General features: G+C 32.5%; 2 protein-coding genes across 2 annotated transcripts; one reads left to right on the forward strand and one right to left on the reverse strand.

The window, feature by feature from the left end:
* The first annotated feature begins 433 nt into the window (after positions 1–433).
* On the forward strand, positions 434–2,787 carry LOC121207588 (60S ribosomal protein L7-1). Its single transcript, XM_041077920.1, has 6 exons — positions 434–631; positions 708–912; positions 1,347–1,444; positions 1,538–1,675; positions 2,152–2,254; positions 2,339–2,787. The coding sequence occupies exons 2-6, from the start codon at positions 712–714 to the stop codon at positions 2,555–2,557; spliced, it is 759 nt and encodes a 252-aa protein (XP_040933854.1). The 5' UTR covers positions 434–631; positions 708–711; the 3' UTR covers positions 2,558–2,787.
* A 6,274-nt stretch (positions 2,788–9,061) lies between these two features.
* LOC121207589 (two-component response regulator ORR10) lies at positions 9,062–10,018 on the reverse strand. Its single transcript, XM_041077921.1, has 2 exons — positions 9,650–10,018; positions 9,062–9,566 (listed from the first exon to the last, which is right to left on the reverse strand). Exons 1-2 carry the CDS (start codon positions 9,759–9,761, stop codon positions 9,121–9,123), a joined length of 558 nt encoding a protein of 185 aa, XP_040933855.1. The 5' UTR covers positions 9,762–10,018; the 3' UTR covers positions 9,062–9,120.
* Positions 10,019–12,830: the final 2,812 nt, after the last annotated feature.

The raw sequence follows: 12,830 nt of genomic DNA on the forward strand, positions 1-12,830 counted from the left end.
TTCTGCTAAAGGTATTCTGGTCATTTTAGTTTTTTTCCTTATGCTATGACAACATCATTCCATTCAACCAAACACAAGAATACTATTACAGTTCTATTCCATTCCATTCAACCAAACAGTTGAATTACTGATTACAGCTCTATTCAATTACAGCTCTATTCAATTACAGTTTTATTCAATTACAGCTCTATTCCATTACAGTGAACCAAACGTACCCTTAATAACGGTATAAAATTTTAAAAAATAAAATAAAATTTGTAAGAGTTGTGAAATCTAGATTTTTAACCCTAGCAGGCTTGGCCTTGGGCCTTAAGGACTAGGCTGAATAAAAATGTTTGTATTGGGCCTCCATCTCAATTTTCCAAAACCCGGGTCGGGGCGACCGACTTTTTTGACAATTTTTTCCAATAACCCACCCACAACTTGACGCGAAAAACACAAATGCCCTTAAAGGTTAACATTTTATCTTTTATACCCTTTTTTTCTATTTTCATACCTTCTCTTTAATACTCACCTCTTTTCGCCGCCGCCGCCACTCAGCTCCCAAACTCTAAAAACTCTACGTCGCCGCATCGAATCACTTGCACCGTTGTTCCTCTGCTGTGCCGCCAATTTCAACGCCGTTGACCTAGTAAATTCCGGTTTTCTCTGCTTTACTGCTATTTTTTTCGTATAATTTTCTTATAAAAGAAATTATATTGAAACAGAAAGATGATGACGGAAGAGGAAGGACAGCCATTACCATATGTATCGGAGATAGTGTTGAAGAAAAGGAACATAAGAGATGAGTTAGCTATTACAAGGAGGACCCAGTTGGATTTGGGTAAATACGGAGCGAAGAAAAGCAAGAAGCAATCTGATGTTTCCGACATCAAAAGACCCGAACAATTCATTAAAGAGTTCAGAGACAGGGTAAATCATTGCTATATTTTAAGTCTCTTTAGCTTATCCATCATGTTTACTGTATTTTTTAAATGGGTTTTTACTGCTGATTGAATGTATTATTGTTGTGAAAGCTTTGCTGCTTTCTTTAACCAGGTTATGTTAAAGGGTGTAACTGTAAATGAATGAAACTACTCGAGTCGGGTTCTTTAATACTTGATTCGAGCAACTCATGAGCCTAGAGATGTTTTTGAACTGTTGTTTTCTATGTAATATGAATTCATTACATGTTTTCAACATTGTTTTGTGTTCGAACTTGAGCTCAAGCTCGAGTTTCAAGTTCTGTTTTTGAGTAATGATAATCCTAATTAAGTCTTGTGTATGCTTGATCAACATTTTGCATTTACACTCCTTTTAGTTGTACTTATTGCAAAGGCCATCTTAATTCTACTTTTGGGGTTTAGGAATTGGACCTGATCAGAATGAAACAGAGGGCAAAGAGACCAAAATCGATGATACCAAAACTGAGATCAAACTTGCTTTTCGTTATCCGTTTACAAGGGTAGGTGATCTTTTTCATCTTGGTCTTGTTCAGTATCTCTGCTTCCAATATTTTCCAGCTCTGATTTTTTTTTTTTTATTCCCTTCGTTGCAGCAAAAATGATATGCATCCGAAAACTAGGAAGATCCTATACAATCTGGGAATGAGGAAACTTTTCAGTGGTGTCTTTGTGAAGGCAACTGAGGGTGTGATGGAAATGCTACAAAAGGTGGAGCCCTATGTTACATATGGGTATGGAGGCAATCTTTTTTCCTTTCGAGTTTGTTTATTCTTTCTTCTAGTTAATATAAAATTGTGAATCAAATGAGATGAAAACTCATGTATGTTGATTATTTTCATCCTCTACTGTATGCATATCATTGTTTTATCAATGCCTAGTTTCATTTAATTACCAACATCTTCATATAGAGGATATATAATCATTGCTTATAGCCAGGTTTCATTTAATTGCCGGCATTTCACACAAATGATCTTAAATTTATTTGGCATTTTGGAAACTATGGACGTCATGTATGAAACGGGCTTTACTTTGGGAAATGATAGAGGTTTACAACTGTTGTAGGCATAGGGCCAAATCTTCATTAACTATAATCTTAAGCTATTTAATAAGGGTTATGTTCGATTTCCAATGGCTCGTACTTTTGTTTCTTTAACTTAAAGTTGCCATTTAAGCCGTCAATTTATCTTGCTAAGATTGTTTTATGCAGATATCCTAATCTTAAGAACATGAAGGAGCTGATTTACAAGAAGGGCTATGCAAGGATTGACAAGAAAGCGGTTCCTCTGACTGATAATAATATCATCGAACAGGTATCGTAATTGTCTTAACTGAATCTAAGGAAGAAGTTCCGACTTAACCTTGTACGAAAGTGTATAATGCTTGGTCTTTTTCAGACATTGGGAAAGCATGGAATCATATGCATAGAAGATATTGTGCACGAAATCGCTAATGTCGGTCCACATTTCAAGGAGGTTATTCATTTTATGGGACCCCTTATGCTGAGCAAGCTGGAAGATGGATTAATCAAAGGGAAGAAACAACCGTACAAGGAAGGCGGAGATGCCGGAAACCGCGGAGATGAAATCAATGACCTAATTAGTAAGATGAATTAGTTTGAACATCATAGTCCATGCATGAAAATTTTGATTTGTTGGATGTGTCCAGATTTAAATTGACAAAACAATTGTCTTTGGTTATCATTATGTCAATGCTAATTTACTACTAGTTTGTTGAGGAAAAAACAATTCCTTTTGAATCTTCCTAATTGCTGTTTTTATTTTTTGATTTATTAGCATATTGTTGTGCATTATTAGAGCATTTTGAGTGATTGGTTCCTGAGCAACTGAATGAAAGAGAAAGAAAATAATTGGTTTATTTTGTTCAATCAGCCGATAAAAATAAAACCAAGAAAAGTACCATGAGGCTCCGGTAGTTGGAGTCAAATTGCGTTTTGTCTCATCTACTCAAAAAATGGGCAAAATCTTAGATCAAAGAGAAAATTAAATTTTTTGTTTTATTCATTTATAATTGTGTTATGCGCATTGGCGTAGAATCTAGTCACAGGTCTAGATGAGAAAGAATTCTTATTTCAACCTATGGTTATTTAAAAGGCAGATTCGTCTTTGACTGAACCCCTTTCTCAAACTAACGTTTGCGATAAAAATAAATTGCTTACTTTATTTCATATTGGCAGCCTTTTTATAGGCCTTTAATTACAAAGGGAAAGTCCTAATCTAATTCCTAATTTAAAGTCCTAATAGAATTCTTAATTTAAAGTTTATAAAAAACCTAGTAAAACTAAAACTCTTAAAGAAATTAAATAAATGTAAAACTATAATTCCTATTCCTTCTTTGATATTGTTTTCTAATGAAAACATCTATATCATTACTCTCCCTCTCGGAGTTGAGCTTGTCCTCGAGCTCAAATTCAGGATAAGTTGCTCGAAAACTATCAATTGGTTCCCAAGTGGCATCTTCTTGAGGACATCTTGCCCATTGCACTAATAGTTCTCGAGTTCCCGACGACCTCAATTAAGCCAGGTATTAATAATAGCTTGTGGAGTAGGCAAGGCCTTTCCATTATATACTAAAGGTAAGTCTCTTACCGCATCTGGTTGAGGTCCCTTGTATTCTTTGAGGAAAGAAACATGGAATATATCATGTATTCTGCTGCCTGTAGGTAATTCAAGCTGATAGGCCACTGTTTCTATTTTGTTCAAGTCCTTAAAAGGACTAAAATATTTTGGCAACAACTTGTGATGCTTCTGTTTAGTTGTCGCCAATTGTCGATATTGTTGAAGCCGTAACCAAACCCAATCCCCGACTTTAAAATTCAACTCTCCGTGCCTCAAATCATAAGCATTCTTCATTCGTTGCTGAGCTTGCAAGGGTCTATCCCGAGCATTCTGTAAAAGTGCATCCCTATCTTGTAAAGCCTTATCCACAGCTTCAATCCTTGTAGAACCAGCTGAATATGAGAGAAGTCGAGGTGGATCCGTACCGTATACTAATTGGAAAGGGTGGCTTTTAGGGCAGTGTGATTTGAGGTGTTGTAGCAATACTCAACCCATGGAACCCAATCGATCCACTGTCGTGGACGATCACTAGAGAGGCATTGTAGGTACATTTTTATTGGTTGGTTAACCACTTCTGTTTGACCATCAGATTGGGGATGGTATGCTGAAGAAAAAGCGAGCTTAGAACTATTTTGACGAAATAATTCCTTCCAAAACAAGCTGAGGAAAACTTTATCACGGTCCGAAACTATGAATTCCGGCAAGCCATGAAGTTGAAAAACCTATACAAAGAAGACGGTAGCAACATATATAGCAGTAAACGGATGGGACAAGGGTAAAAAATAAGCGTACTTTGATAGTTTGTCTACAACCACCATAAGTATCGATTTCCCTTTTACTTTGTGTAGACCTTCAACGAAATATATAGAGATATTAGCCCAAACGTGTTGTGTTATTGGAAGAGGTTGAAGTAAACCTGCAAGCTTTAAAATTTTCCATTTGTGGCGTTGGCATACTAAACAATGTTGCACAAATTCTGAGGTTGCAAGCTTCATTCCTTTCCAAAAAAAATCTTGACGAAGATGATGCAATGTTTTCAATCCCCCTTCATGTGCCATAACATGTATAGAGGAAATAATAGTGGGAATAATTGGTGAAGTAGGTAAAATGTACAACCTCCCTTTGAAGAAAATCAACCTATCTTGTGTGACCCAATCAGACCCCAATTTTCCTTGTAGAATTCTTTGTTGGAGTTGTGATAATTCTGGGGAAGCTTTTATTTCTTGTTTGATGGTTTTAAGAATTTCAACTTGAGGGAATGAAACAATCATGAGGTTTGGTAAGTCTTCGTCTTTTCTAGATAAAGCATCTACAGCTCTATTCAACTTTTCTGCTTTATACTCCATTCGAAAATCAAACCCCATTAACTTGCTGATCCAATGCTGTTGTAGGGATGTCGTAAGTCGTTGGTCTAACAAGTACTTAAGACTAAAGTGATCAGTAAGGATGATGAAGTGCCTTCCCCAAAGATAGGGCCGTCTATGAGTCACTACCTTTGCCAAACCAATTAATTCACGTTTGTAGGCAGCTAACTTAAGGTGTTGATCTGCAATCTTGCAACTGAAAAAGGTAATGGGGTGTCCCTTTTGTTGCAGTATGGCTCTAAATTCGCTATCCGAAGCATCACATTCTACCACAAATTCCTCATCAAAGTTGGGTAATTGCAAGACTGGAGCTGCTGAAAGAGAAGTTCTAATTGGGTGAAAGCAACATCAGCTTTCTTATTCCAGTTGAAAACATTTTTCTTTAGAAGAGATGTCAAGGGTGCAACCATTTGTCCATAATTCTTGATGAATTTTCTGTAATATCCTGTCAGCCCAAGAAAGCTTCGTAGAGCCTTGGTAGTTTTAGGAGTTGGATCGGTGACATTTTTAATTTTAGTGTGATCAACCTTGACTCCTTCACCATGGACCGATGAAGGTTATCTGATACTCTCCAAAGAAACACTTGGATTTTTTGTAAGAACATGTTATCCCATAAAAGTTCAAAAACTAATCTTACATGATGCATAAGTTCAGTCCATGTTTTGCTATAAATTAATATGTCATCAAAGAAGACTAAAACAAACTTACGCAAGTAAGGGCGGAAAATGTCATATATTAAACTCTGAAATGTGGAAGGGGCATTGGTAAACCCAAATGGCATGACGAAATTTAAAGTGTCCATGGTGGGTTCGGAAGGCTGTCTTTTCCATATCTGTAGTTGCCATTCTAATTTGAAAATATCCCGACTGTAAATCCAATTTTGTAAAATATTTTGCCCCATGAAGTTCGTCTAACAATTCATTCACTACAGGAATCAGATATTTGTCTTTAACAGTGCAAGCATTAAGCTCTCAATAATCAATACAAAAACGTTATGACCCATGTTTCTTTACCAAGAGTACTGGAGAAGAGAATGGTGATCTATTGGGTCGAATGATTACTTGTTGTAACATTTGATCATACTGCTTCTCAATTTCATCCTTTTGAAAATGTGGATATTGATAAGGCCTGACTACAATTGGTCCCGTTCCTGGTTTAAAAGTTATACAATCGTTACATTTAGAATAAATGTGCAAATTCTACCAAGAGTTTATCCAATATTATATTAGTTAAATCCTGTCCTTGTATCAAACTAAGTCGTGGAACTTCCTCTGGTGCTGCCTTTGCCATAGTATCTTAGTTTTGTTACTGCAAATTGCATAGTTAAGGAGCTGGAATCCCATAAAACTAGACCAAGGGTACATAACCATTTAACCCCTAAAATCATATCGAACCCTTCTAATGGTATTGTATAAAAATTAGCTTGAAAGTTGTCATTGGCTACAACAAACTGTACTAATTTACAAATGCTTATGCTAGGAACCCGTTCTCCATTTGCCACACATACTTGCAGCCTAAATTTCTTACGTATTTTTAGTCCCAATCTTGGCACTAGACCTTCACGTAGAAAGTTGTGTACTGCCTGAATTAATGAGAACTATCACTGTTTTTCCTGACACCTTTGCTGTTAGTTGCATAGTAGATCAATTGCAAGTTCCTCTAATGGTATGTAAAGAAATTTCAAGATCATCTACAGCATCATCTTGCTCATCTTCAATATCTGATACTTCTATCCAAAATAACTTTTTACATCTATGTCTCATGGAGTAAGACTCGTCACAATTATAACACAAGCCTTTAGCCCTTCTTTCCGCCACTTCTGCTCGTGTCAGTCTCTTGATAAATGGTGCGGAAGAACCTATTTTGTTGTTATTCCCCATTGGTTTCTTTGTTTGTCCTCCTCCCTTTGCAAAGCTCTTAGTTGTTGGAATAATTAAAGTGTTACCAGCGTTTTAGGAAGCTGACCAGTTTAGATTGGTTTGAGATAACATCTTGGAAATGACTTTTTGTTTACGTTCCAAAGCTCGAGCCATATTTATTACAACTCCAAGGTTTCTCGGTTGTTGCATCTCAATATCAATTCTAAGTTCCTCTACCAATCCAGCAGTAAAATGGTTTACTTGTTGTTGAGGTTTAAGATCAGTAGTCCTAGCAAGTAGTGATTGAAATTGGGTTGATATTCTACTACTGTCCCAGTTTGTCTCAGGTTTGCAAGTTCTCCCAAGGGGTTATTACTAATAGTTGGCCCAAGCTTGACATGACTCTCTGCAGCGTTCCCAATCTAGATTTACCTCCTCTTTTTTAATTTGATCAAACCACAATTGTGCCTCTCCTGAGAGATGGAATGAAGCTAGGCCGACTTTGTCTTCTTCGTTGGTCCGTTGATTGCCAAAAAAAATTTCGCATCTTTTTAACCATTCTAAAGGATCTCCAACACCATCATAAGTGGCAAATTTCATCTTAGACTATTGTGGCACCATGCCCCTACCGTGTTGCGAATCTGAATTTCTTTTCCTGGCTCCACTGTTGCCCTGTTCTTTATTATTTTTTTTGAATTCCCTTTCGTTGTCTTTTGGACCGAAAGAGATAACATCGTCATCTGCTCCTCTAATGCTTGTTGCCTTGTAGCCATTTGTTCCATGAATGTCTCTAACTTGGTTGTTAAAGTTTTTTCGTCATCCATGACAGTTGGCTCTGATACCAAGTTGTTATGCGCATTGGCGTAGGATCTAGTTACAGGTCTAGATGAGAAAGAGTTCTTGCTTCGATCTATGGTTACTCAAAAGGTAGATTCGTCCTTGACTGAATCCCTTTCCCAAACTAACGTTTGTGATAAAAATAAACTGCTAACTTTATCTCATATTGGCAGCTTTTTTATAGGCTGTTAATTATAAAGGGAAAGTCCTAATCTATTTCCTAATTTAAAGTCCTAATAGAATTCCTAATTTAAATTTATAAAAAACCTAGTAAAACTAAAACTCCTAAATAAATTAAATAAATGTAAAACTCTAATTCCTATTCCTTATTTGATATTATTTTTCAATGAAAACATCTATATCAAATTGTTAAAAACTGGTGTGACTAACAGAATAATCAAATATGGATATTTGATGTGCCATGTATATTTCATGTTGACATGTACAAGAATTAGTTTTTAACAATAAAAATAAATGAAATTTTTAATAGAATGATGGGTTGATCTAATGTATTGGGTCTAATTTGCTTATTTTTTGAGTGAAAGGAGCAAAATACAATCTGACTTTTAGTATAAGGATTGTCATGGTCCTTTTACCAATAAATTCGCTTATCATTAAATCAAGAGAAAACTATCTTTACAGTTACTAAACTATTAATAAATTTATATTTTTATCACTTAACTTTAAAAAGTTATAAAATAATTACTGAATTATTTAAAATTTTTTATTTAAATTAATAAGATATTAAATTTCTTTTTTAAATTCGGCTAAAGAGCTTTCAATGATTATTTGATTATCAATATAGTGATTTAATAGCCATCAATAAATTAAAAAACATATCTTATATTTAAATCGATGTGACGATTTGTTTAGATTTCCGTTTAAAGAGAAAAAATGATTTTCAATTATTACATAATTAGTAATTTAATGATTTTGGATGTTGTTCATCCTTAAATAAAATGGTATTTAGATAATTGAGTTGTATGTAAAAATTTAAAGATTAAATAAAAGAAGGAGCTTCTAGTTGCAATCACCACATTAGAACATTTGTGTTCGCAATTTTAGGCCTGTTTGTAAGAATTTGTTAAAATATGACCACACAAATGTATCTTTCAGATAAGGAATGTTCTTTTCTTTTGATGGAAAGGTACGATCTTATTTGGACATGAAATTAGGCTTCAAATGATTAGCAAACTAATAACTTTTTAATGGAAAATCCGGATTTAACTCTGATTATGTGGATCACACATCTCTATCTCTCCAACTCTTTCTCTATTTTTGAGAAAAAAAAAATCCAAAACCGAGATTTTAGGATTTGATCAGTGAGGATAATCTAAACAAAATTGAGTTATGTTTTTCCTTATGATAATTTACATTGGAAATATGATTCTTGCTTTCAAATGAAACTAAAATCATATACACCGAATCTGTATAAGCATAGAGATGAAAGGGAAAAAAAAAGGACCAAAAAGGAGAGAAAATAAAAGAAAATTTTCCCGATAAAGTTAATCTCAAAAAACCAATAAAAAGATTAAACCAATTAATTTCCAGAGGAAATCAAACGAGTGGATGTTGTTTTATGAGAGGAATCAATGTCTTTAGATCTTCCTTTCATCAGGTGAGGCCTGAGCTTGTTTACATCAGATAATTGAACTGGTTTCAAAAAGAATTCTTCAGCTCCATCTTCCAAGCATCTGTTGATTCTCGATGGGATATTCTCAGAAGACATGATGACAACTGGTATGTCTTTGAAAGATGAAGATTTTTTGATCTTTTTCAAAAGATCATAGCCAGTCATCCCAGGCATACAATAATCAGTGATAATCAAATTCACCCCCAATCCCAAATCTTGATGATCTTGATCTTCATCAGACGAAACAGATTCAGTGTTTGAATCCCTTTGTTCATATTCTTCATCATCATCAGCATCATTATTATTCAATCCAAGAAACTCCAATGCTTTACTTCCAGAATCCACAGCAGTAACTGCAAACACATATGTATAAGGACTTAAATTGCAAAATAACATAAAAAAAAAAAGAAAAGAAAAGAAAAAGAGAGAGACCAACCTTGGAAAGAGGAAGTCTTGAGGAGCCTTTCAATGAGCTTCCTATCAATGAGACTATCATCAACAGCAAGAACATGAAACTGGGTGTCATCACGATCAATAGCCATACCCATGATTGTTGTTATGATTCAAAACAAAAACCCAGAAAAAGAACAAGGAGGGAAATGGAAAAGATGAAGGGAAAGGGGTAGATGGGGTGAGTTAATAAAAGGGGAAGCCATTGATGGGATATCTGACAGTTTGGAAAGGCAAATAAGATCGGGGGGGAGATTTTCATACAGAATCTTGCGGATCTTCTAGGTTGATTTTTGAATTGGACAACAAGCAAAGATGGTGCTTTTGTTTTTCCTATTTTTTATTTTTATTTTAAAAAATAATAATAAAGATGGGGTGTTGACCCTTTTGATTAGTGGTTAAGGCAAAGTTAATCAAATTTCTATTTTAATTTTATGGCCTTTTCGATTCTACATGGGGCCACTGTTTCAGACTTTTTCATGCACGTCTATTATTTATTTTTTTAATTTTATAGGATATGTTAATTGAATCGATTGATATGAATATTGTTATCAATGCAAGAGGATATAAAATCGAATATGTTGAAATATATTATCTTTCTATTTATAAATTGAAGTGAAATTATAAACATTTTTAAATATTAGTGTAAAAAAATAGATATTATCATAATCTAGAACGAGATTATTCAAAAAAAATTATTATACATTTGTACTTGAAATATGGGTTTATATTTTATGACCGTGTATTTTTATTTATTATGTATAGATATGACGGTGTGTAATAATCCCATATATAGTTTTAAAATACGGTAGAAATTGGGAACAAATATTAAGAAAATATGAGAGAGAAAAAGATATTTTGCTAGTGGTTTAATTATGCCTCAATCTTTGTACTTTTTAGACATTTAAAATTTACTCCCTCTGCTTTTAATGCTAATAATTTAGTCTATTAGTAACATTATTAACTGACTTTTATTAAATTTGAGTAGTAAAATATTATTTAGTTCTACAACTTGACAATTTTTTTTGATTTTTTCTGTGATAATGTGACACTCAAATGTCGCATCATATCACCACTTGTAAATTATAATTACGTTATAATATTAAAGTGTCACGTTATCATAATGACTAAATTTAACATTTTAAGACTAATATAGACTAAAAAAAAGTTTAGGAACTAAGTTGAAAAGTTACCAAATGTTCTCTTATCATTCATTTATTTCAAATACACAAATTAATTATGAGATATATTTTGTTATTTTTGAGAAGGAAACTTCATATTATTCATTTATTTTTTTGGAAAAATATTCAATTTATTATTGAATGACCAGATTATGGCAGCAAATAAAAAAAAGATTATTTTTAATGAATATATATTATTTGATTGGTTGATATATTTTAAATACATCAATCATAAATTCAGTAGGTCTTGCCTTTCACAATAGGAATATTTTAGTAAACTACATGTGAAGATTCCAAATATATATATATTTTAAAGGAAATGAGATATTAGCAATGTACATACATTTTGACTTTTAATTTTTTTATTTTTTGAAAATAAAATCAAACATTAAAAAAATGTTTATATTATAAATATATCTTAATTGCATAACAGAGAATTAAACAGTTTTAAGTAAAGATGATTAAGAGACCTACTACAACATTTACAATAAAATGTTAGAGTCAATATCATTGTCTTGACTATAACAAGCCATGTAATAAGAAGAAGTCAATGTTTTAAAATTTTGCTCCATTCTTGTTTTAAGAATAATTAAATAAGCAATTAAAATTTTAAAAAAAATTATAAAATGTTTGAAACGATTCAATCATCAATTCCTTTGTCTTAATTTCTGGTTTGTTTTTTTTTTATTTTGAGCGATTTAATTTTAATTATTCAATTATATCAACCTATTTACAATTCAATTCATTTAATCTAATTCTAATAATATGCCTAGAATCAACCACAAGTTGGGTGATGAGTCCCGCCGTAGGTTGAAATTAATGTTTGAGTAAGGTTTTTTCCTTTCCCTGAAAGCAAGATTGATATATTGTTAATATTTTATTTGTTGATATAATTTAATATTTATTAATAATAAATGTAAAATGGATTTAAGCAAAGGGTATAGTTAAGGGTAAGTACGATTCGATTCGATTCGATTCGAAAAGTGCAATAAAAAATTCAAATTTTGAATTAAGTAGTTCGAGCTATTTGAGTTAATGAAGTTATTTGGATCAATTTGAATAAAAAATTTAAGTTTTTCAGTTTAACTCGAATATGAATTACACAATTCGAGTTATCGAAAAATCCGAATAAGAAAAGGCAAAACTATGTCGTTTTGATAAATGTTTATCTTTTCTAAAATTAAAAGTCAAAACCATTAAGTTAAAAGGTAAAACTACGGTATTTTGATAAATGTTTACTCATTAAGTTAAAAGGTAAAACTATTATATTTGTTTATGTAATTAAATAATCTTATAATTCGTCTACTAGTTAAATAATCGGTTTATATAAATACAATATTGAGTATAAATAATAGGATTCGTCAACTTGACTCAATTGAATACTCACCCTTAGGTGTAGCTAGAAGATTGGCGAGAATCTCAGCCCCTAAAATTTTCCATTTAAACCTTTGATAGTGAAAGAAAATAATTTAATTAAAATTAAATATTTTATGAGTCAAACACGTGCTAACATAAACAGAGAGTCAAATTCGTGAGCTAAGATATTTAAAGGAGTAATTTGAAACCATAAATTTTCCATGGTTTGTTTGTTTTTGTTTGAATTTTGACAGAATGGTTTGCTTATTTTCAATGGAGCACTTGTGGGCCAATTGTATTGAAAATTGGCAGGAAACTTCCATTAAAATTTATCCAACTTTCAAAATTTAGGGTTTCTCATTTTTATGCAAAATTTCCAATCCCTATTCTTAATACAATTTATGTACAATTTTAATTAAGTATACAAAAATATTAATATAAAAAATATATATTAAATTAAATTATCCCTGTTTAAAAATTTAAAAATAATTTAATTGAAAATTAGCATTTTAATTTTTTTTATAAAATTGGACTAACTTTGATAATAATTGAAACCAAATTATTGAAATGAGTTTAGCTTGTACAACCATGATTTGATTTAAACCATGATGACCTTTGAATGTGAACTTA

Source organism: Gossypium hirsutum, chromosome A10 (genome assembly GCF_007990345.1).
Source record: "Gossypium hirsutum isolate 1008001.06 chromosome A10, Gossypium_hirsutum_v2.1, whole genome shotgun sequence".
Taxonomy (NCBI): Eukaryota; Viridiplantae; Streptophyta; class Magnoliopsida; order Malvales; family Malvaceae; genus Gossypium; species Gossypium hirsutum.

Bases quoted from the DNA above. Each gene is read 5' to 3' on its own strand.
- LOC121207588 (XM_041077920.1), top strand. From the start codon at position 712: ATGATGACGGAAGAGGAAGGACAGCCATTACCATATGTATCGGAGATA. The intron at 913-1,346 runs GTAAATCATTGC...TTTGGGGTTTAG, and splicing joins TTAAAGAGTTCAGAGACAGG to GAATTGGACCTGATCAGAAT. The intron at 1,676-2,151 runs GTATGGAGGCAA...TGTTTTATGCAG, and splicing joins GAGCCCTATGTTACATATGG to ATATCCTAATCTTAAGAACA.
- LOC121207589 (XM_041077921.1), bottom strand. From the start codon at position 9,761: ATGGGTATGGCTATTGATCGTGATGACACCCAGTTTCATGTTCTTGCT. The intron at 9,567-9,649 runs GTTGGTCTCTCT...ATGTGTTTGCAG, and splicing joins CAAGACTTCCTCTTTCCAAG to TTACTGCTGTGGATTCTGGA.